Here is a 22,563-nt window from a genome sequence, read left to right on the forward strand (position 1 = left end):
GAAATTTTGCTAATCCCTGTTTTCTTGAAAAAGATAAATATAGTCTTGGACTAACCAGCATTTTGAATGGATATTTTACAAAGAAAAGGGAAAATAATATATAGTCTATTACTAGACTTAATCCCTGTCCGGAAAACTGATTTATAGTGTATACCTATAGGAAGTCCTTTATTAAGAATACATAAATACATGTGTTTAATATTTAAACTGCCACAAAAACGCAGTACAGAGTTAAAGGAAACTGTGCAACAAACACCCATCAAAACAATTATACTTAGGTTAAGACACACAGTAAATTAGGAATGTCTAAAATAAACTAATTAAAAGAAGGTCTGCAACTTTCCATTTACGTAAATGAATATGATATTTACCCAAAAGAATTATGACATTAATTTAAGTGAATATTTACAGCTCCATAATTTGCTTACAAAAACAATAATATTCAAATCGAGACACATTATTATTTTATAATTTAAAGAGAAATATCTGTGTACATCCTTTCAAAATAAACTGGTAAAACAAAACTAAGCCATAGTTAGCCAACATATTCAACTCATCAATCTAATATAAAAATAACACATTTTGAACTTAATTACTGAAATAAATTTCAATGATATTCCAATCTTTTGAGATGCATTAGTATATGGTTATTGAGTGTGTTAATGGGGTTAACCTCCTAAAAGGTAGGTGGCGCTCTAGTACTCCAGTTTCTGCTCTTCCCTACCATCTAAAAATGGCTGAAGTTGACAACGATGATGAGCAGAAAACAGCAGACAAAGATGATTTGGAGGTTTTAAAGGTACGGCCTGCCCATTGTTTTAGCATGATATGTGTATTAATAATGTGGTGATGTATGTGAGATGTTTTATTAGTTAGAAACGTCGTTTTACCGGATAGATATGGAGCTGCTGCTGTTAGCCAGCCCACCGACTGTCACTATAACAACGGACAGCTAATACAGTCTGTATAACTGACTGTGTGTCGGTGTAGATAACCATGCTAACCTAGCGTTATTTAGCGCTTTAAGGAACAGATAACAGGACACGTAAATAACACTCTTTAATAGCGGTATAAAATAAAAAGAACATGAGGTTATCTTGCTGTAAATTGTGTATTTGAAGCTCTTGAAAAACAGAGAGTAGGTCAGAATTTGGCGGATCGATAAACATGCTGAAAAATCCATCTTAACACCAGCTTTTAGTGGTAGTTGGTTTTAGATGGTCCAAGCTAGTCTTTGATGGTCAATGTGGTGAAAAGCTGGTCATAACTTTATAATGATAAACTATTTAGGGTTATTTAATCATCTCTCCATAAGCATTCTGTATGTAGCATTTTATTAAATTATGCTGGTTCACATATAATCACATAAAAATACAAATACATGTCTTTTATGCTAAAAGTGAATAAAAAATATTTTTTATTTTTATTGTGTGGGTTAGAACTGCCTTTTCTTGCTCTTTCTTTCTTAATCAAGATAGATAGATATAAAGATTTTTGAAGATGTGAAGATCTAATCATTTATTTCACACTAAATCCTAAATATATATTATTTTCATGTCCAGGTTTTGGTGACATGAAAAAACAAAGGTCAAGTTGTTATGCATGGAGACATGAAAGTATTTATCATTAGCGGTGTGAATCACAGGGCATCTCATACAATAAGATATTAAGATGTTATCACAATACAGTGCCTACGATAACGATATTATCATGATACTGTGATTCCTGTGATACTTGATATATTGCGAGTCAATTCTCTACAATAATTCACAGCAACTTTTTTACTGAAGAGTAATGGAGTTATAAAGCAGTAACTTTCAAGTCAAGTTGCGGACGAGTTTTACAGAATTTTTTAAGAAGTATTTGATATTTGATGCCACTTATAGATTATACATTGCAGAAAGTACAATATGGTGTGATAAAAATATTTTTGTCCCACCCATATTTATTGTCAGATTACAATAAGTATTAACTACCAATTTAGAAAGTAACTCACTAAGAAATTGTTGTTGTAGGAAATATATTTCTGCTTTTTTACAGGAACTCGTAGATGGATTGTATCATTTTAGGGATCACTATTTTGAAACGCACAGTGTGGAGGATGCCAGTAGAAAACAGAATGATGTAACCCAAGAGATGAATAAGATTCTGAAGAGACTGGAGGAGAAGGAGGGTGAGTTTCATTTTACTAAGCACTAGTTTTTTTTTTTATTTAAGCCAGGGCACAGCAAAAACTGTGTTGTGTGCATACAGCTTGTGTTACCTCCATAGAATAGCATTGTCAACAGAATGGGATGCATAGGCACATAAACACGCAAGCTTTTTGTAATCACTTGACCTGTATTAGAGTAACAATAATGTCTGACAATTCCTACAAACAAAAATAATTATACAAGAACATCTTTAAAGCTTTACTGGAAAAAAAGACTGCTTTCATGTGAGACTACTGCTATTATCACAATTTGCACTTTTCCATCTAATACAGTTTTCTATCCCGTATATTTTATTTGACAGATCTCTACAAGCACAGTGCCCAGTATCTCCTTCTGCGGGGTAGGTGCCTAAACATTGCTCCACAGTTCAGTCAGGCAGCAGAAGAAAACCTATCCCGGGCAGTAAAATTGGAACCTGGTTTGGTAGAGGGGTGGAACACACTAGGTGAGCAGTATTGGAAGAAAGGAGACTTGGTTGCTGCAAAGACCTGCTTCACAGGAGCTCTACAGCAGGTATAATAATGAAAAATAACACAGATTTTTTATGCCAATTGCATGTAGTCTTTTATAATGATTTCAGTTTTTTATCTAATTGTTTAGTCCAAGAACAAAGTATCATTGAGAAGCCTGTCTATGGTGCTGAGGCAGCTCCCACCTGAAGGGGGTGCTCAGGACCATGGAAAACGTATAATGGAAAGTGTGGACTTGGCCAGACAGGCTGTACAGTTGGATGTCACTGATGGAACATCCTGGTGTGAGTTTACTTTACTGATTTATGCCTTTTAATTTAACTATAAACAAATTATGAATTAAAAAAATCACGATATATGGTTTGTCCGTGCTTGGGTATAAAATGTCACAAATAAACTGACTAATAATATTTTTTTCTTGTGCAGACATTTTAGGAAATGCATATATCTCCCTGTTCTTCTCCAGTGGACAGAATCCTCAGATGTCTCAGCAAGCTCTTAGTGCCTATTCACAAGCTGTGAGTGAACACACACATACATGCACAGTAGTTATTCTAATGTAGTTGTACTACTATCACCACTGGACAAGCTTGATTAATTTGTCTCCTTTGTATATTAAAGGAGAAAATTGACAAAGCATCAGCTTCAAATGCTGATCTGCACTTCAATCGGGCCACGGTAACGTGCTCATTCTTTTCTCACTTTTGTTTATAGTATATAAGATAAAAAATAAATAAATATGTACACTGCAGGCATTGTACAGAAGTTACTTTATGTTTTACTCCCATATCTGCTATGTTAGCTATTCCAGTATGAGGAGATGTACAGTTCAGCTTTGGCTGGGTACAGTCGGGCTGCTGCTCTTGACCCTGGCTGGGAGGAGCCTCCAGAGCGAGAAAAACAATTGCTGAACTATCTGGATCAAGTCACTAGTTTAATAGAGAATAAGGTGAGTTCAGTTCAACTAAACATTGCAGTTCATGCACACTTTTTTCCATACTGGGATAACTTGTTAATCTTGTAAACAGTTCAATTTTAAAAGGTCCACACTGATTCCTGTCTTGGCTAGTTTTATGGACATTGATTATGTGAGAAAAATGACTGAAACATGATCTGAAACATAATTTGCTTTTACAAGTATGAATGCTGGGTAAATACAAGCATCTGCAAAGCTAGATCATGACTGTGTTACCAGTAGATGGCAGATTGTTATTCCATAAACAATAATGGTGCTCACTGTATTGAGACTGTCCTATTAGACATAACCTCTAGTACAGAGTAATAATAAAGTGAGTATCTCTCCATTTTCTCTCTCTCTCTCTCTCTCTCTCTCTCTCTCTCTCTCTAAGGGCAAAGTGAAAGCACGGCGCTTGCGTAATATGCTGTCCTCTTTGAGTGTATCTGCTTTGGGTCCATGTGCCTCCCCCCAGTACCGGTCCCCCACAGGCCGCACAGGAAGCCTTGAGCCACGCTGGTTTTCTGCCCTTACCCATGGCCACAACACTGGAGTGGCAACCCTGGGAAAAGTAGTCTTTAGCCTGGCCACAGAGGGTAGAATGGCCTTGTGAGTGAAACCATAACTATTCCCTACTTGACACAGACTTTATTAGCTTTGGAATGATTTTAAAGAAAAACTCCAAATATATTTGGGACATCTAGATGATTATGATGAAATAAATAAAAAGATGTGCAAGTTTAAAATCTTTGATGATCTTTAAATTGTATTTTTCCCCTCAGTACGTTTGGAATGGTGGACAGTGAGGAATCGTGTTGTGTGGTCATGGTTTACAACATGGCGGACGGCTGGGGTGTTTTAATAGGAGACACAGTAGTCGTTCCTGAGCCACATGTCAAACGGCACAGCATAACACACAATGATAAGGTACATGCATTCCTACACTTTTCAGTCTGTGTTGCAGTGTACATAAACATTTGAACTTAAACCAAATTCAAAACCTTCTCTTTGCAGTCTTACGATTTCCGGAGTATACGCGTGGACTCTCCTCTGCTGCTCATTGTCAATGGAAAGAGACAAGCAATGCAAAGCCAAACAGCAACCTCTGTCAGTTACAAACCACACACTGAATGAAAGGGGCAGTGCAAACAAAGAACTATGGTGAAAGGAAGGGTGTTTTTGTTGTCTTTTCATTTTGTATATAGTGTTTACTGTTTTAGTTTATATTGGTTGTACATATATAAATATATTTTTGTTTGTATTGTCTGAGGTTGGTGGATGTTTGTAAAACATACTGCTGCTGCCTATTTTGCATTTGAAGTCCAGAAAATAAAACTCTTCCAATGGTGCTCCCGACACACTTGTCAAAGAGTTGTTAATGAGATTAAGGAAACCTTGGTGTAATTTGTGAAATTTGACACATTGATGAGTACAGCATTTTAATTTCAGCTTTTACACAGAAATTCCACTACTATCAGTTTCCTGTAAGTGACTAGTTTGTTTTAATTTATCTAACATTTAAAACAACAGAGACATCTATTGTATGCAATTTTAATTAAGCCTAGTTGTAAACATTTTTCCATTTTAATTGAAAATCTACATTCAAAGTGCTGTATAGTCCAAAACTAGGCTTATTTTTTCTTCTTCTTTCTTGGACACTGCCCTAACGTAGGTTTTGTTACAAAGGTGTCCACACAGAAACTATTACACAATCATGCTTTTCTTACTACCTTATGAATAATCCAGGCAACTAGCAGTACAAAACAGGACTTTTTGTCGTAGCATATGTCACTACAATTATGTGGACAAACATGTAAGAAAGCACCATATATATGACATCTTAAGGTAAGTGGAAATATTGAAGAATTGGTAGAAATCGATGTATTCAAATGTTTACTAATACCTACTTTGCATGTGTATGTGATAACAGTTTTACCAGTTTAGGAATATTCATACTGTAGATTTCTTTTTTACTTTTAACTGCTCTGTTATTTGTACATACTAGGTAACCCAAAGAACACTGAAATATTCAACATAGGGAAAATATACACATGTAAATTACTTGGACAATCACATATGGGGAAACTACAAATGCATGTCACAACATACATTATTGCACTGTAATCAATTTTTCTTCATAAAGGAATTACTTTTGTCTCTTGGAGAAGAATTAAACTGGAAAAAGCTCTTAAAGCTCTCTGGTTCTACAGAAAAGAGCCTGTCACCCTCTGATCCCACAGATAGGAAAGGAGGACTGCCATGGGGTGAGTGCTGTCTAACCAGTCCTACAGGGAGAAAGTAAAAGGACCAATGTCATTATCTACTATATATTACTCTGTTCTACACTAAAATTGATTATCCTGTAAAACATGATCCAAACTTGTAAATTTTAGCTTTAATACAACTGATCACACATCTGCTCCCATTCTTATTTCCCTCTTTATTACACCCACCTGCTTTTGTCTGTTTTCAATTTACCAATGCTTAAACTGACCTGTGGCAAAGGCTTGAGATGCATGGTGCAGTCCATCTCTTGAGCCAGCTGACCTGGGACGCAGCCGCAATGCCTCAAACAGCCCCTGAAGCTTCTGATATTGTCTATTCTTCTTAATCAAAAGCTCTGAAACCTCACTGTACTTTTGTTTATAGTCGACCAGCCTCTGGACATAAGGAGATAATATTCAGAATCAGTATGCAGTGCTTATAATAATAACTAGAGTTTGATTAACTAGGAAATAATTCACATGTAGTAAAAATGAATACTCATTAATGTATTAAGTGCATTACAAGATTCTGGTAAATGATACTTACAAATGCTGAGTAAGACTGAATATATAAATATATGATGCCATATAGATGTGCAGATATCTAGAGAGTGTGTTTGTGGAAGTGAGGAGATTGTCCAATAGATGACAGAATAGCTGTGAGTAAAGTGCAGGTACAGAATATGTTGTGTGGGAACTACAGGGTGCAGAATGCTGTATGTAGGATAATATGGGAAAGTCTAGTTGATGCAGTATAAAGTTAAGTGCTGGGTGCAGAGTTTGTATAGGTGTCAGTGGGGTGGGTTGGGCAGAACACTGTTCTACTGGCTGTTCCACAATGACTGTTTTATGTGCATTATGTGATTCAGTTACACCTGTCTAGAAACCGCTCAAACTGTCCAATACATTAGGGTGTAGTATAGTTTGGTATAAACACTGGAATTACCACACGAGTCATAAACGTCAGAAATGTAAATTTATTCCCAGCCAGGGATTGAGACTAATCTCTATTTAAAATGCTGTGCAGTCCATGACTATGCTTATTCCCTGCATGGGAAACTGCCTCTTACTTATGACTAAGAATAAAATGAACAGTAAATTAGCTAACTGAATTAAGTAAACGTTAAAAAACCTTGTTCAGTGATGCAATCTCCTCTCTCAGTGCGTTTATCTCGAGCTCTCTGGTTTGGTTCTGCTGAGCAATCACCTTCTCCATCTGAACTACTTGTACCTCAGCCCGAGACAAACTGCACTCCATCAGCCGCCTTTCTTGGTTTACCTGAAGCACGTTATAAGTGTATCAGGTGAGTACTGACCCAATAGCTGATATAAGTAGCCTTTGAGTCTGTGTGTGTATATAAGCAATGCATCAGTTCAGGTTCGTGAATTTAAATACAGGGCAAACCTGATACGTCCAAAACGCCAGTGCTCGATGACTGATATCCAGGACTGTCTCGGGTCGTAATCCTACTAAAACCATGGCCTTGTACTGCTCTGATGGAGAAAGCTCCGTGCGTACAATGTCCAGCTTTCCCGACAGTGTGGAGGAGCAAGCGGGGCAGATGGCGGGAGTCCGGCTGAACTCTGCAGAGCCGTGCTGATCACAGAAGACATGGGAGCAGGCCGTCACCCAGGCGAACCCGCTCAGTTTGGCTCGACATTTCGGGAAATTACAGAGCAAACTGTAGTCGAACCTGGACATGACTAAAACAAAGAGCACATTAATTATAATTAACGTTATATAATTTTGTTATTAACGTTATTATGATAAAATTACGTTAAATATCAGGAAATGTCAACAGAACTACGATTAGTTTCAGCGCCGTTTTGGAGCTATTCAGCTAGCTAACTAACTCAGCTGGTTAGCTAGTTTCTAACGAGTTAGCTAACCAAGCTAGTTAGCCAAGTAACACAAATAGCTAGCTACGTTTGTAGTTAAAGTTAGCCTGGCCTAATAAACAAACCAACCAACATAGTTAATTGACAACATAAAACGTATAACGTATTTTAATATGTGGCTGTAATTATTTATATGTATTGAGTCTTTAATCATGTAAGAGCTTTTTGGCTAACCGTTACCTGACATTCTTTAGTGAGCTCGTTTAGAAGGTAGCTAGTTAGCTAGGTTAGCTCTGGTGGCTAGTTGCTATGTTTATGTGCTTTAACAAAGAGAATGGAGGCGGGGTCTATTTATTGCGATTTCTTCTGTGATTGGCTGAAATAAAAGGGTTGTACAGTACAGTAAGTTTACAGTAAATGTACAGTAACATGGTAAATGTGAATAGTTACTGTACTTAAGTAGGTTTTTCGTTTTTACTTTAACTCCAAAGTCATATATCAAAAATCTGGAAAAGAAAGTACTTTAGTTTTGTCATCTATGCATGAAAATGCAACATATCGAAACAAAAGAAGCTTGAAGCAAGCGCACAAATAAAGGTAATATAGTATGCACTTTGTTTTTAACTTATATTGACCTGTTCGACATACTTTTAAACATAAGTGGGACAGAAAATGTTGGGAGTGCCTATGCCTACATAAATTATGTATTAAAGTAAGCTAAACTCATTTGTAAAGCATGCTTATTAAATCTGCACTTGTATCTAAGGTAAATAATGAATCTTAAATCGAATCTTTGTTTTTATTTATTTTTTTTAGCCCTTTTGTTTCTACCTAATGAAAATTGATTGCCTTTAATGTTTTGTTTTTATAAAAAAAAATGTAATAGCCAGTAGTGTCCAACAAATTAATGACATACTTTTAAATGATGAACTAGAAGTGACGCTAGAGGCTTTTTTACCAAATATAAGCCGATTAAGCAGGCTAGTAGTCCAATAGTTGAAGAATAGTAGGACATTAGAGCCATAATACAGCTTTTACTTCCAATACTTTATTGATTTGAGGCCAAATATTTTTACTTACACTCACACTTTTTATTTTTTATATGCATCATCATTCTCCTTTTCTCCCAAAAATGTAATCCAAACTCACTGACACATCGTTTTTAACACAGTTTTTTTTTTAATTGTTAAATTAAATTTAAGTGCTACTTGTTTACTGACTACTTAGTTTTGATCTGTTGATGAACTGATCAATTTATTGGCTGTTCATTCTTAATGATGTCTGAAAATACCTCATACTGTTTTAGGAAGACTGATAGCTGGCCCTTAATGGTGAAGTAGGTCTAGTTTGTAACATAGCATCCAGCTAGCATCCGCTCAGTTTACCTGTTCTCCCCTGACTGATGTTCTGGACCTTGTATATCACACTGTTTTTGCAGCGCTTCCTCCTGGCCTTCAGAGACATACCTGCTTTGGTGCTTCCTCAATCCTTCTCTCAAGGTGCTTTACCTTGGGTTCACTAGGGTTCCTTGCATCCACTAGGGTTCACTTCTCACAAAGTAGGTTTTGTGTTTAGTCTTAAAAGGCTTTCACTAGTGGGCTGGATGTATGTAGTTTGCTTTGAAATAAAACCCCAAGGTATTTGAGATTTGTGGTATTCAGGTTCCACATATCACACTTTCATTAGTAAGCTTAAACAAGGTAAGTTAAAAGCATATTCATTTTTTAATGTAAGGGCACCTTTAAAAGTGTTCCCCAACACTTTGTGTTTTCTGAAGTGTGCACGTTTTTATAATTCAAACTTTTAATAGGTAAGCCATTAGGATATATATTTTCTCTTATAGGTTACAAAGTTGCCAATGTTCTTAGTCTTTTTTCCCAATTTATATTTTATAAGAATGTCTGAACTGTATGATACTGCTTTCATGCAGCCTTCCAGAATGTGCAGGGTCTTGTACACTGTTTTGTTGCATGTTTGAGAGAGATAAGGCATATTTTATCTCCTGAACATGCTTTATGTTTGGGTTCACAACTGGGAACTACCTCACTAAAATTAGTTGTGGCCTAATTTCTGTGAGTATTGTCTGTCACACTAAATAAACAAATGTATTGGGACAACTGCTATTTTTTCATTTTTAATATAATTACAAATATAAATAAATAAAATGTATCTTTTGTTTGTTGGTGTAGCTGATTTTGGATCATTGCTGTGGGGCTGAAGAGCAATACAGATATATATTGAGGTCAGAAGGTCAGAATGCTGGATGATCATCACCCTTCCTCAACTTTTTAGCTCATCCCAAAAATGTTGAATGGAGCACCATCATTTCAGAGATCACAGTTCCACTGCTCCACAGCTCAGTGCTGGGGGGCTTTATACCCCTCTAGCTTAAGCCTGGCATTAGGCATGGTGCCAGTCGGTTCATGTTTATCTGCTCCAGAGAGTCCTATTGTATTGGCAAAGGTTCTCTACAGGGACTAGACAAACTCTGTGTGTGTATTTACACAGCTGTGGCAGCAACTGGTGCAACTTATAGCAGCTGAGTGCATTTATTAGAGGGGGTGTCCACAAACTTTTGGACATATAGTGTTTCGTATGTAGCCTACATGACAATTCGTAACGTAACTTTAATGAACTCGTTTCAGGGAGCTGCCTCTGCCAGACAGGGGGTACAAATTAGCCTGGGCGGTTGTAGCTGCATGGCGTGTGTGATACATCTAATTAAAAATGGCTTTTCCCTCCATCCGTCCTCCACGTGGTGCATGGGAGTACAGGCGAGGTGAAAGGGGGGCTTTGTGCGAGGCAGCATCGGATCCCGGGGCGCAGAGAGAGAGGGAGAGAGATGCTCACTCAACTGTGTCCAGGTCGCCATTGTTGGAAATTCCCGTCCATTCAGTGGCTTTTAAATAGAGCTTCAAATATGCGGACACACCAACACTGGGAGGATGCCACGGGAGGTCCATTCTCCCATAACTTCGCCCACTTATAAAGATATGGCATACTATCGCATTGATTGCCAGTTCCTGAACAGGGTCTAGATAATGTACCCCCAATCAGACTCAAATCCGTCCAGAATCGTATCATCATTATCATGAGAATAGTTAGAGATGCAAGTTAAAGTTTCTACACTATTGTCTCCAGCTAGAGTGTTGTTTGTGTCTTTCTGTACAGAACCTCAGTTTATCATCATTTAGCCTAATTATATAACACTGTACTCAATAACACCTAACCTACTAACTGAGAAAATTCCCACATCAGTTCCCTGCTTAAACTGACTTGTGGTTGAACGATTCCTAGAACTAAGTAAAATGAAATAAAAAAGAAAAAGATTATCACCCTGTGGTCTACAGAAGAGTGTATTTTTTTCAACGTAGGTGGAATAAGCATTTTAAACGTGATTCCTCAGGTGTTCTTATGACTAGTCATAGAATCATTTGAATGACTTAGCTAGTTCTTTGCCTGTTCCAGTTGTTAAATCTGTTGTATAGATAGACATCAGTTTGTTCATCTCAGAGGGTAAGTCACACATTATATCAGCTCGATAAAAAAACAAGCAAAAGTGTATAACTTTATAACATTATAATAGAGACATATGGTCATATAAGGAATCATAATATTAGGACAAAATGTCAACTAATGTAGGCCCTAAATGAATCATAAATATTATGCAGCAGTTTTATCTGGATAATAGTGTTCTAAATGCTAGGTTTATGGTTCTAGCTTTTGAAGTACTCTTGAAAAGCTTTTAATAGTGTTTGGGACATTATATATAGTTTATATTGAGTCGCACTAAGGAGAGTGCGTTTAATTGCTTTATAAACACTGTATTTTTTATTATTTCTTTTTATATTTAATAATATTTTTACACGCGTGACTTGACTAGAGGATGTGTGATTTAAGTGATTTCTACTAAAATAATTGTTATAGTTTGCCGTCAGATATGCCAAGGAGAATGTGCTAACATGTTTTATAAACACTGTATATATTTTTTCAATATATAGTTTGCTTTTTTTCTAGCATAATTTCTCAACAAAAAAAATAAAACACACCTGACTTGTCTCGGTAGAGGGTGTGATTTATGTGATTCTACTAACATAATTATTATAGTTTGCTGTCAGACACGCTAAGGAGAGACTGTGTTTAATTGCTTTATGGCTCGGTGGTGTGAGAAATGCAAGAGAGCGAGAAAGAAAAAGAGACGGTGCTCCACGCCATTGAAATGCAAATGTCAGTAAAGAACAAGGAGAGATTGTATTTGTGTGTGTGTGTGTGTGTGTGTGTGTGTGTGTTTTGGGGGGGGGGTGCACAGTGGGCAAGTTTGAGAAAGAGGCGACTTGTTGAGGAAATACAGCCACACACGCACTCGCCAAATCTCGCAGTAACTGCGGACGTCACGCTCCTGTGCTGGTCTGCGACTCGCCGCCAGTTAGTTATTAGTTACCTTGGTTCTCAGTTTGCTTAGTTTAGGAACACAGCGCGCTCGAGCTGCGGCTGCTGCTGTAAATTAACGCTGACTTTACAGTACAGCAGTCTCGGCGCGCGCGTCCCTCTGCAAGGTGAGCGCAGGCGAGGAAGAGCCTCCTTTGTTGTTTAGGAATCCGCCGCGTCCGTGTGAAAAAGTTGGCGGATGCCCCCCTCACACCGCGCGCCCTCGCTGTGAATCATGTCGCGCCGCAAGCAGAAGCGACCCCAGCAGCTCGTGAACGCGGACCCGGGAGGCCCGAGGCTGGCAGTGCAAGGTGAGCCTGCTGTATTAGATTCTTATCTGTTGGTCATAGCCACTGTGTGTCTTTATGCACGCCACTCTGGACCTGCTGGGAGAGTTGCAGGGTGTGCCAATCATGTCAATCATGGAGATGTTATTAAGGAAAGTTATTAAGATGGCGTAAATAAACATTAGCACGTGCTGGTAATAATAATAGCCCATATACTAGAGTAATATCGTTTGTTTGTTGTCTGTACTCAGAGGGATCTAGCTTCAGTGAACAGGCTTTTAGCCTTTATAGATGCAGCTCTGAATGGCAGCAGTGCGCGGTTCTCCTCTATCCACTGAGTGGGGTCATTGTTTGAGATCTAGCACGTTGGTTTTGATTGGTCTCAGATTTCTGCTCTGAGGATGTGGACTGAGCAGCTTGTGGTTTAGCATTTACAGTGCACGTGTAATATAATAGCCCCAGATTCAGATTCGCTTCTGAAAGAAAGAAGTTGAGTAACTATGTAAAGCAGGGGTGTACAAGGATATCAATATGTGGCAGTATCGCAATTTTTGTTTTGCAATACTGTATCAATTTTCAAAAACACATTATCTGTATTATTTTTAATTATTAGTTTACAGTGCCAGTCTTATTAGATTCCATGTGACTGCATAAAAAGTAAACTTTTCTTTTTTAAGATTTTTTTAAGACATAGTTTTTAAACTATGACAGCTTTCCTAAGAAAATGAAACAATTACAATGTATTACCTTGCTTACAGTATCACAGTATATTAAACTGTAACCCCAGTCTCTTCATGCTTGCCAATAAACAGCCCTAATGTAAAGTTTCTGGTCTCGGTGGTTCAGCCGAAATGTGGTCATTCTATTGACATGCATCATTCAGGGAGGGGGGGGCATATCTGTGTAAGCTTTTCAGTAGTACCAATCTTCCAAGAGACTTGCAGCATACTCAGCCTGACTGCTGGGGGTCTTTTATTCGTTTAGAGAACTCTCCTATTCACTGTGAATAAGGTGCTGGCAATGGGGAGTGGAAGAAGGGGGTGTTTGGGTAAAGATTAATCTCTTCTCTTTCTATTCTCTTCTCTTCTCCCTTATTCTCTCCCTCATGTTTCCTTGTGCTCCTCTGTTCTGCTCTCTCAGCCCCGCCCCCCCCCCCCTCACTCCACTCCCCTGCTTCTATTCACCTACTCAGTTGGGGGTTCCATTGGTTAGGATGCAGATGGGTAAAGAATGCACTATAGCTCCTTCAAGGAAAAAAGAAGCAAGGACTTATCAGAAATACCTTGGACAACTATGCATATGATCTTTTCTGACTCATGTCACTTCTTTGATTGACTTTTCTGTTACTTCACTGACTCCAAAAAAGTTTGATGAACTCAATTCAAGTTAAGATGATGGAGATTTTGAAGGTTCTCACAGTTGTGATGACGTAACATTGCATACAGTTATTCAGAGTGCCTGCATATTCTGGAGGGTGGGATGGTCTGTCACTCAGCTCTCCAATTCCCCAACCCCCTTCTTCATTTTCTTACTCTCTGCTGAAGATTCTAAAAGAATTTGACCTCAGAGCTCCAGAGGTCAAGTCAACTGGCCAATCAGAGCACAGTTGACAGTGCCCAAAACCCATAGCATGGCTTGACCTGTGACCTTGTGCAGGGTCAGGGGGAAGGGTGAATGGAGAGATGAAAGACAGAGCTGATGGAAAGAGGGTTGGGTTAAGAGGGGTTATGGGTTGTTGCGGTGATGCCCATTGTCCTTTAAAATGTGTTACCATAGCAGCAAGGTGGTCAGTGGCCTGTGGCAGGAGTGGAAAAAGATGTTCTCCATGTTGTGCTTTATTAAAGATTGCTTCAGTTGTTTGGATGTATAATGCAATAAATGCATTTAGCTACCTTTAGGTGCACTGATTGCTGACACAGATGTGCAAATGCTCACCAACAGCTTGTATATTGAGCAGATTAACTTGAACCTTTTGGCAGATGTGCAATAAATAGGTATGAGGTCCTTTAACATTAAGTTGTGAAATGATGGTGATGAGTATAGGATATGGGATTAATTGGGGAGTTAGAGTCAAGGTGGGATGGTAATCATCCAACAACTTGACCTCACCAATACTCTTGTTGCTTAATGCAATCAATTCCTTGAAGCAGTTCGCCAGAATCTAGTAGTAAGCCTTCTCTGGATAATTGACAATAATTATTCCAACAAAAGTAGGAAAACCTTTTTTATTGTCATTGATTTTAAAAGAAACAATGAAAGAGCAGTTGTCCCAATACATCTGTGTATTGTATGTTAAACTAAAATTAACAAATTTTTAATGGGATTATGGGGGTATTTGTGGAATTCACGTGTAGGAATGCATTACCACGTGACTGTTTATTTTCATTTACAGAGATTATTAATTTTAGTCTTTATTAACTAACAGTAATGTATGCCACTACTACAAGTAATAAAAGTGAAATAACTTATCCTATTGTTATTTTTCCTCATTGTTTTGTAGATGACCAGCTGGCAGTGAAGTCACCATCAACCTCTCTTGCTTCAGAAGCTACCTCATCTCCCTCATCCTCATCATCCCCCACTTCCTTCCAGGATTGCCAACCTCCTTTGGCCCTGAGGCCATCCCCTGGGGGCCTACATGCTCCTTCTCTCCCCAATGAAAACTCCTCTCCTCCCCACTGGCCCAGTCACATTGCCCCTTACACTACCTCCCTTCCCAACACCCACTCTTCTCTTTCCCCAGACTTCCCACACCCATCCTTGTCCTCCCAGACTCAATCCCCTCCTCCTGTACAGCAGAAATCTGCTCACATTCCTGTACATCAACCTCACACTACCATAATATCTCCTCAAATGGGTGTCTCTGCAACAACCACTAATTCCTCCACCTCCTCCTCCTCATCTCTTAATGCCATTCCACATGCAGGGAGCCCTAATTCCGTCCAGCAGACCCCATCCAGTTTGCCAGATGAGCTTCAAGTTCCACCAACTTTAGCTGTACTATTGGAAGAACTTAGGGTCTTGCAGCAAAGACAGATCCACCAGATGCAGATGACTGAGGAGATCTGCAGGCAGGTTCTGCGTCTGGGTGGGGTTGTTAGCAACCAGGACACGGCTCAAGGAACGTTGGACAACCATCAGAGAGCCTCTGGACCTCTCTCTCCTGCTCTGCCCACCTCTTTACCTTCTCAGTCCACAACATCTCCCATACAATCAGGCCTTCCAACACTGATCTCACAGGCTGTTGTTTCAAAGCCTAACGCTTCTCTTACAAATGGACACAGAGCCACATATTCCTCTTCATCAACCACGCTATCTTCCTCCACAACACCTCTAGTTTCCTCAGTAGCTTCTGTGCACCCTTTGTCTCTTTCATTAGGTCTTCCCCGGTATCTTCATGAGAAGTCCCCTAATACCTCCCTGAGCCATAGCAGCTCTGTTAGTTTCCCCACACCTCCACTGCTCACCTCTAGTCTCTCCCAGGAGCAGATACCACTTAGCACTGCTGTGGGATCTTCAGGTGGATCTCTGAGCTCCTCTGCAGGGCGTCAGCAGCACATCTGTCGCTTTTGTGGGAAGGTTCTGAGCAGTGATTCTTCCTTGCAAATCCACCTGAGGTCCCACACAGGTGAAAGGCCTTATCAGTGTCCAGTCTGCCTCAGCCGCTTCACAACACGTGGCAATCTCAAGGCTCACTTTCTGCGCCACCGTGAGCAGAACCCAGAGCTTTCCCTCTCCCTCCTTCCACCTGCCTTGTCTGAGCAGAGCCAATCAGGATCTGGCCCTGGGGTGGTTCAGAGACGCAGGAAGCGTCGTGCGGAGGATGAAGAGTCATTTGCAGTTAAAGGGAGTGTTGGTGTACCTGATGGCTTGGCTCTTGGTTTTCTTTCTGGGACATCTCCACGCCTCTCTCCTTCCTCCTTGCCGCTGCCACCAAGTGTAGATCTGGCCCTCTTGTCCACAGCCCATTCCCTGCTGCAGCTCAATCGTGCCTCTGCTGCAGCAGTGGTCTCTGCTTCAGCTAACGTGCAGTCCTCTTCTGCATCCACTACCTCCTCTTCATCTTCCTCTGGTATAGCAGGGCAGTTGAAGGGTGCTAAACAGCAGCGGTTTGACGAGAATACACCTCCTCACTCCACTTTGCATCCCACTTCTCCATACTCCCAGCTGGCTCATCTCCCTAAGATCCTCTTCCCCTCTGGCCCTTCTCCCCACCATCCTGGTCTTGCCCTCCTCCGGCCTCCTCACCTTACCACCGCTCATCCCCAGCTTACCTTCCCCTTCTCTCCTTATGCCAAGCCCCAGACCTCCTCTCCCTCCTCCTCTTCTCCATCTTCTTCAACTGCTACCTCTGACACCTCCAAACTCCAGAGGCTGGCGCAAAAGCTGGAGAAACAACCTCCATCAAAAACTTTCACTGATGATCAGAGCAATGGTAGCACCCAGACGAGCGACATCTCAACAACCTCTAGCTCTAACACTATCTCAGCATATAGACGGGAGATGATGGCAGCTTTGGGACTAAACCCTAACCCCAACAGTGAACTGAGCGCCCAGAGCATCTCAGGGTCAATCCCATCCCTGCCTACTTTGGCCCCTAATCAGTGTGGTATATGTTTGCGTGTGCTTAGCTGTCCGAGGGCACTGCGCCTCCATCAGGCCACGCATTTAGGTGAACGCCCTTTCCCCTGCAAGCTTTGTGGCCGTTCCTTCTCCACTAAGGGCAGTCTAAGGGCCCATCTGGCAACCCACAGGGCACGACCAGCCAATGCACGTACACAAAATTCCTGTCCACTCTGCCAGCGTAAGTTCACTAACGCTGTAGTGCTGCAGCATCACATTCGGATGCATCTGGGGGGACAGTTGCCTCCTGAAGGAAATGGAGATTTGGGTACAGAGGAAGAATTAGGTGCAGTCACTCTGCCTAAGAATATCCAGTCTCATCCCCTTAATATGAGTACAACAATTTCATCCTCAACTGCTAGCACACTACAATCAAGCACTCTTTCTAAAAACACAAAATCACCCGATGCAGATCAAGCAATGGAGTCAGATCAAGAGCCGTGTGATACGCCAGGTACTAGTCCAACTCCAGTCACTGATCCATCCGTAGAGAAGCAAGACCACACTGGATCATCTACCTGTGAAAGCCCAACTGCAAATTCTGCTTCCTTAGAAGAGGACCATGACAGTGATGCTCACTCAAGCATTGTTAGTGCCTATGCCCTCAGTGCTCTCAAAGCCCATCAAAATGGCCAAATGTCTCAGACCAGTGTTACAGTAAATGGCACAGATGACGATGAGAACATTCCTCTGTCCCTCTGTACCAGAACCAATTCTCAGGACTCTCTGCCTAGCAACAGTGAGCTTAAAGGTGCTTCTCATCCTACCTTGGTCAGTGGCCCAAAATCCAGCTCAGATTCTGTAGCTCTTGATCTTTCTCCTGCACTCACACCACCTTCTAGCCCATCACTTCATTCAAAAGCAGAACTGAGTGCCTTACAGAAGACAGTGCCTGCAAATGTAACTGGGTTCGATCCTGAAACCAGGGAAGGAGACTTTCTTTTGGGTGATGAAAAGAATGTAACTATGCCTTTAATGACTAATAACAGGGCTTCAGAGAAAGAAAGTGTGACCATAAAAAACAGAGATGTTCAGGATGCCAAGAAGGAGGACGTGAATAATATACAAGTAGAGAAGAATTGTGGGAGTCTGGTTAAGGATGAGGGGAAGATTATGCTGTCCCAAGCAAATGCTGCAGTCATTCCGCCACAGCCCCATCGCCCTGAGAAACCATACAGCTGTGCGCAGTGTGGCAAAGAATATGCCAGCCGCAGTGGATTAAAGGTAAGGATGGAATATGGAACTGTGTGTCCAGATACAATTTAATATATTTAGTTTAAATATATGTAAATTCTCTTTACTCTAGGTATGTTCACAGAGATACTAAGCTATTTTGTATGTTTTTATGATAACAGGGCCACATGAAAACCCACAGTGGGGCAAATGCTTCAGCTGTTGCTCCACAGCCTTCAGAGGGAAATATCAAGGACTCTGTGGAGTCAGCTTCTCATCCTGCTCGTGGCAACCAACAAGATGGCACTGGAAATACACTGGAGAAAAGTACAGAAAAACTGTCCACAACAGAGGTTCCACTTGCTTCAAGTGGTTCAGCAGATGGACGGAAAGAGTCTGAGGACACAGCCTAAAAATGTGATGGGTAAAAGAATGTGGTATGGTAATGTTTGTTTACCATTTGTAGTGAGACTTTATAGTATTTTGCTGTTAGATGTAGCTCTTAAATCTGTGATACTATAGAATGGTAGTGACAATATTAACATGATATTAGTGCCTTTCTTTGAAGACAATGACATGTTGATGCACACCAAGCAAGTCCTCGATATCAGGATCCTTAAAATTAGGATCTTAGATGAAATTACATATTTGTGTATTACAAATGTGATTATGCATTTTACGTGAAAACATTCTAAGATCTGAAACTTTCAGAACATTTAAGAATTTGATGTGTATGAGAATTTCTCATTTTTGTCCATCCAACTAAAAAAAGAGTATTTCCAATATAAAAAAGAGTGAAAAATGAAGATAAAATTAATTTTTCCAAATTTTTTGTCATACCAAAGCTCATCGTCTGAGCTGCAGTTGGTTAATTTTTTTTTTTAAATCCAGTCTTTGATTTATCTTTAATATTGTTGTTCACCATTTACGTCATGCTGTTCTCAGCACTGGATTTATAGTCTCATAGTGGATTTTTGTCACTGTGTAAAAAACAAAACTTACTCAACATACAACTTTAAATTCACTAACCTGAATATCAGACATTCTGTTCCCTCCAGAAATGTTGCTGCAATGTTGCTTTTGTCCAGTCACATGGTATCCGAGAGTACTGTTTACAAAGTGCTTGACAGAAATGACAAATAATGGGATAACATTGGTGACAGATTACAATGTTTTACCTGTATTTACAAGCAGCCTAAATTCACTGTCTGATGAATATCAGCTCACTTTTAGCGGACCTATTCGTTCCCAGTGATCAGTACAAAGTACCAGATTATAGAATTCAAGGGACCTTGAGTTGTATGAAGTTTTTATGGACTATTTTGCCCATATACTGTATGTACACATACGTATTGTCATTGTCACTGAAAAACTTTGGGTAACTTGGTTTTTGCTGGGTTTTTTTCACTTTTGTTTATATAATTTGTATCTAGCAATTGTTCTTTACATTGTAAAGTGGCCATTTGGAGATACAAGTTTTTGTGTCACAGTGACAATATGCATATGTGTCACCTGGTAAAATCTTTTCTCTTTTGGGTTACTCAAGAGAACTGTTTCCCCTTATCGGTGCATTGCACTGAACTGTATTTAGCTCTCTTAGCTTTTTTATTTTTACTTTTTATGTGTTCCCCATCAATGTTATCTTTTGCGATTTGTCCCCACTTTGTTTTAAAGAGGAGGAATAAAAGCCGAATGAAAGTCATGTCATTCAGATAAATGTCTGTGTGGAGTGTTCTTTATCTAAGTGCTTGTAAATGTAGCTGTGTGCCAAATATTGCACATGCACTTTGTGCGTCAGTGTGTGGAGAAGAGGAACGGGTTGCTTCATGTTAAAAGATCATGTACTGAATTGTAATTCGGTCCAAAATTCATCGCCTGGTCATGCTGGCGTAGCAGTCATTCTTTCTTCTGTTTTTGTTCTGTTTGTCTGTGTTCGTGTTTTCTGTGCCTCTGTACTCTGTATGTCTGCTCCAGCGATCTTTTGTCTACCTTTTTGGCCCCCTTTCAAAGTCTATTTCCTTTCATATGGCTTAGCTCACCAGATCTGTGGTGTGCATGTTGATGGGTGCATGCACGTATACTGTGTGTGTGTGTGTGTGTGTGTGTGTGTGTGTGTGTGTGTGTGTGTGCGAACTTGTGCAAAGTGATTGAGTGTGCAGCTGTATAGACCCCCACCTCCCCCCACTCTCTTCTCCCCAACACCCCTCTCCCTGTGTCATGCTCGCTTTCATATGCTCTCTCTTTCATTTTCTCTTTCATTCTCCCTCTCTTTCAGACCCTCTCTCCACCTCCACCCCTCCCTATGTAATGGGACTGACACACAGGAAGCTCTAATCCCTGCACAATAACCCCCCTCATCCCCCTTCTCAGCGTCTCTGAGCGGGACGGGGGGGACGGTGGGGACCGACCCAGCCAGCTGTCCCCAAAATGGCTTCTAATCCTGCCTCTGCAGAGCCCTTGAAACCATGACAACTGGTAACCAAGGAGAAGAATGCTGAGGTTGAGAGGGAGAGGCACAATGGGCCCCAAAAAAAGGCCTGTGTTAGAAGTTTGTCCACACGCTTTCACCAGAGACATGAGGCATGTCTCAATCAAAAATACAGCACAGACAATACCAAATACATTTCACTCAGCACCAAAATATGCCAAAGCCACACATCAAAAGAACACGTGGTCCCTAACAAACGACCTGTAACTGTTACAACTGTCACAAGGGTCCCATGTCCAGTTGTGTAGCCCTTTGTCCACTATACAGTGCAGTGATTATGCTAATTCCTTTAATCATCCTTGATAAATTGTCATCCATGCCCAATAATGACTAATCTGCTGATATTCATAGAACCAAACACCACCAGGCAACCAGGCCTTCAGTATAGATGTCTTATGCTGAAGCATGACAAGATTAGTTCAATCTGAATTATGTCAGGCTTCAAGAATGAAAGAAAGTAAGAAGATTTTGAATGTTGTTTCTTTGAATGCAGCATAATTCAGCATTTATAAGTTGGGTCATTGTTTAATTTCTCTGTACAATAAGTTTGGTCATATAAACATTTCCCAAATGCCCAAAGCAAAGCTGTAATAGTAGACCCAGACCACACGAGGGAGCTGCAGATACATTTTATCCTATCCAAATCACAATATCGCTAGAGGGAAAGACATAATATACCCACATAGCAACACTGACGTGACCTGATCTTGTTTCCATAAGCTGGAGTGGTGGCCATGAACTGGGCCAGATGTGATTGTCACTAACTAATGCACAATAACTAATGGTAATAATATAAATAATAATAACAATATATAAAATATATAAACAATAGTTATTCTAATAATTGGCATTATTCCTCATCAGTGTCTAAATCCTTCCTTCTTTCTTTTTCTTCTTTTTTGTGCTCATTAATTTCTGAATGTACATAAAATAAACATACAATATTAAAGAAAATAACTGATTTCTTAAAAAAGAGAGAAATGGTTGATATCTGGTTATTCTTTTAACAGGCTCATTTAACACATAGCTGTCTGTTAATAAAGTGGGCGGAATCTCAACATCTGTTAAAGCAAATATACCACTTACCCCCTTAGATAACCCATTGGAAAGTGCATATTCAGTTCTAATTAATGCATTCAGCTACTTTATGTGCCTGTGTAGTCACTGTAGAGAAGATCTGCAAATTAAATGTTACTTTCTGGAGCAGATAAACATGAACCTATTGGCACCATGCTTAATGCTAGGCCTGTGCTAAAAGGGTATAAGCCCTGTTCTCTGAAATTATGATGTTCCAATTAATATATTAGGAACTGTGGATTGTTGGTTGTGAGAAGGGGTTGTAATCATACAACATCCTAACATCACTCATGCTCTTGACACAGCATGCAATCAAATCCTTACAGCAATTCACCATATAGTCCATATAGTTTATATAAAAAAGAACAGAAGAACAGTTGCTGAGAATATCAGTGCAGGATGCATTTACATTCAGTTTTATATTAATCTCAGAAAGAAGAAAAAAAAACATTTGTATGTATAAAAATACAACACTGCTGAATTGTATGGACATAAGTATTGCGGCACCTGTTGATTCGTTGTTTCTTTTGAAAGCAAGGGTACTAAAATCTCCTTTTGTTGTAGTTTTGGTGGATGTTTATCTGTCATTGTCAATACGTCTCTACAGAGTCTAGACAAGCTGTGTTTGTGTTCATTTGCACAGCTGTGTCAGCAATGGGTGCAACTTAAGGAGGTGGCCTGCATTCATTAGATGTGTTCACAAACATATGGACATTGGTTGATTTTCTGGAAAGTGATTAAACCTA

General features: G+C 39.9%; 3 protein-coding genes across 4 annotated transcripts; 2 read left to right on the top strand and 1 right to left on the bottom strand.

Moving 5' to 3' along the window:
- Nucleotides 1-669: 669 nt before the first annotated feature.
- Nucleotides 670-4,994, top strand: ttc5 (tetratricopeptide repeat domain 5). The gene is made up of 10 exons (XM_015605520.3): nt 670-799; nt 2,041-2,173; nt 2,515-2,726; nt 2,814-2,967; nt 3,110-3,201; nt 3,305-3,361; nt 3,486-3,632; nt 4,033-4,247; nt 4,421-4,565; nt 4,653-4,994. Exons 1-10 carry the CDS (start codon nt 734-736, stop codon nt 4,770-4,772), a joined length of 1,341 nt encoding a protein of 446 aa, XP_015461006.3. The 5' UTR covers nt 670-733; the 3' UTR covers nt 4,773-4,994.
- Nucleotides 4,995-5,518: 524 nt separating this feature from the next.
- Nucleotides 5,519-8,070, bottom strand: LOC103021513 (E3 ubiquitin-protein ligase CCNB1IP1). Of its 2 annotated transcripts, XM_015605522.3 has the most exons (5): nt 7,982-8,070; nt 7,308-7,606; nt 7,035-7,181; nt 6,133-6,298; nt 5,519-5,923 (listed from the first exon to the last, which is right to left on the bottom strand). In XM_015605522.3, exons 1-5 carry the CDS (start codon nt 7,986-7,988, stop codon nt 5,763-5,765), a joined length of 780 nt encoding a protein of 259 aa, XP_015461008.2. In that variant the 5' UTR covers nt 7,989-8,070; the 3' UTR covers nt 5,519-5,762. The 2 variants fall into 2 exon arrangements, with proteins under 2 accessions (XP_015461008.2, XP_022534154.1); XM_022678433.2 differs by lacking the exon at nt 7,035-7,181.
- Nucleotides 8,071-12,074: 4,004 nt separating this feature from the next.
- On the top strand, nt 12,075-19,973 carry si:ch211-212k18.5 (sal-like protein 2). The gene is made up of 3 exons (XM_007248016.4): nt 12,075-12,480; nt 14,957-18,303; nt 18,435-19,973. The coding sequence occupies exons 1-3, from the start codon at nt 12,405-12,407 to the stop codon at nt 18,663-18,665; spliced, it is 3,654 nt and encodes a 1,217-aa protein (XP_007248078.3). The 5' UTR covers nt 12,075-12,404; the 3' UTR covers nt 18,666-19,973.
- Nucleotides 19,974-22,563: the final 2,590 nt, after the last annotated feature.

This window comes from Astyanax mexicanus, chromosome 8, assembly GCF_023375975.1.
Source record: "Astyanax mexicanus isolate ESR-SI-001 chromosome 8, AstMex3_surface, whole genome shotgun sequence".
Taxonomy (NCBI): domain Eukaryota; kingdom Metazoa; phylum Chordata; class Actinopteri; order Characiformes; family Acestrorhamphidae; genus Astyanax; species Astyanax mexicanus.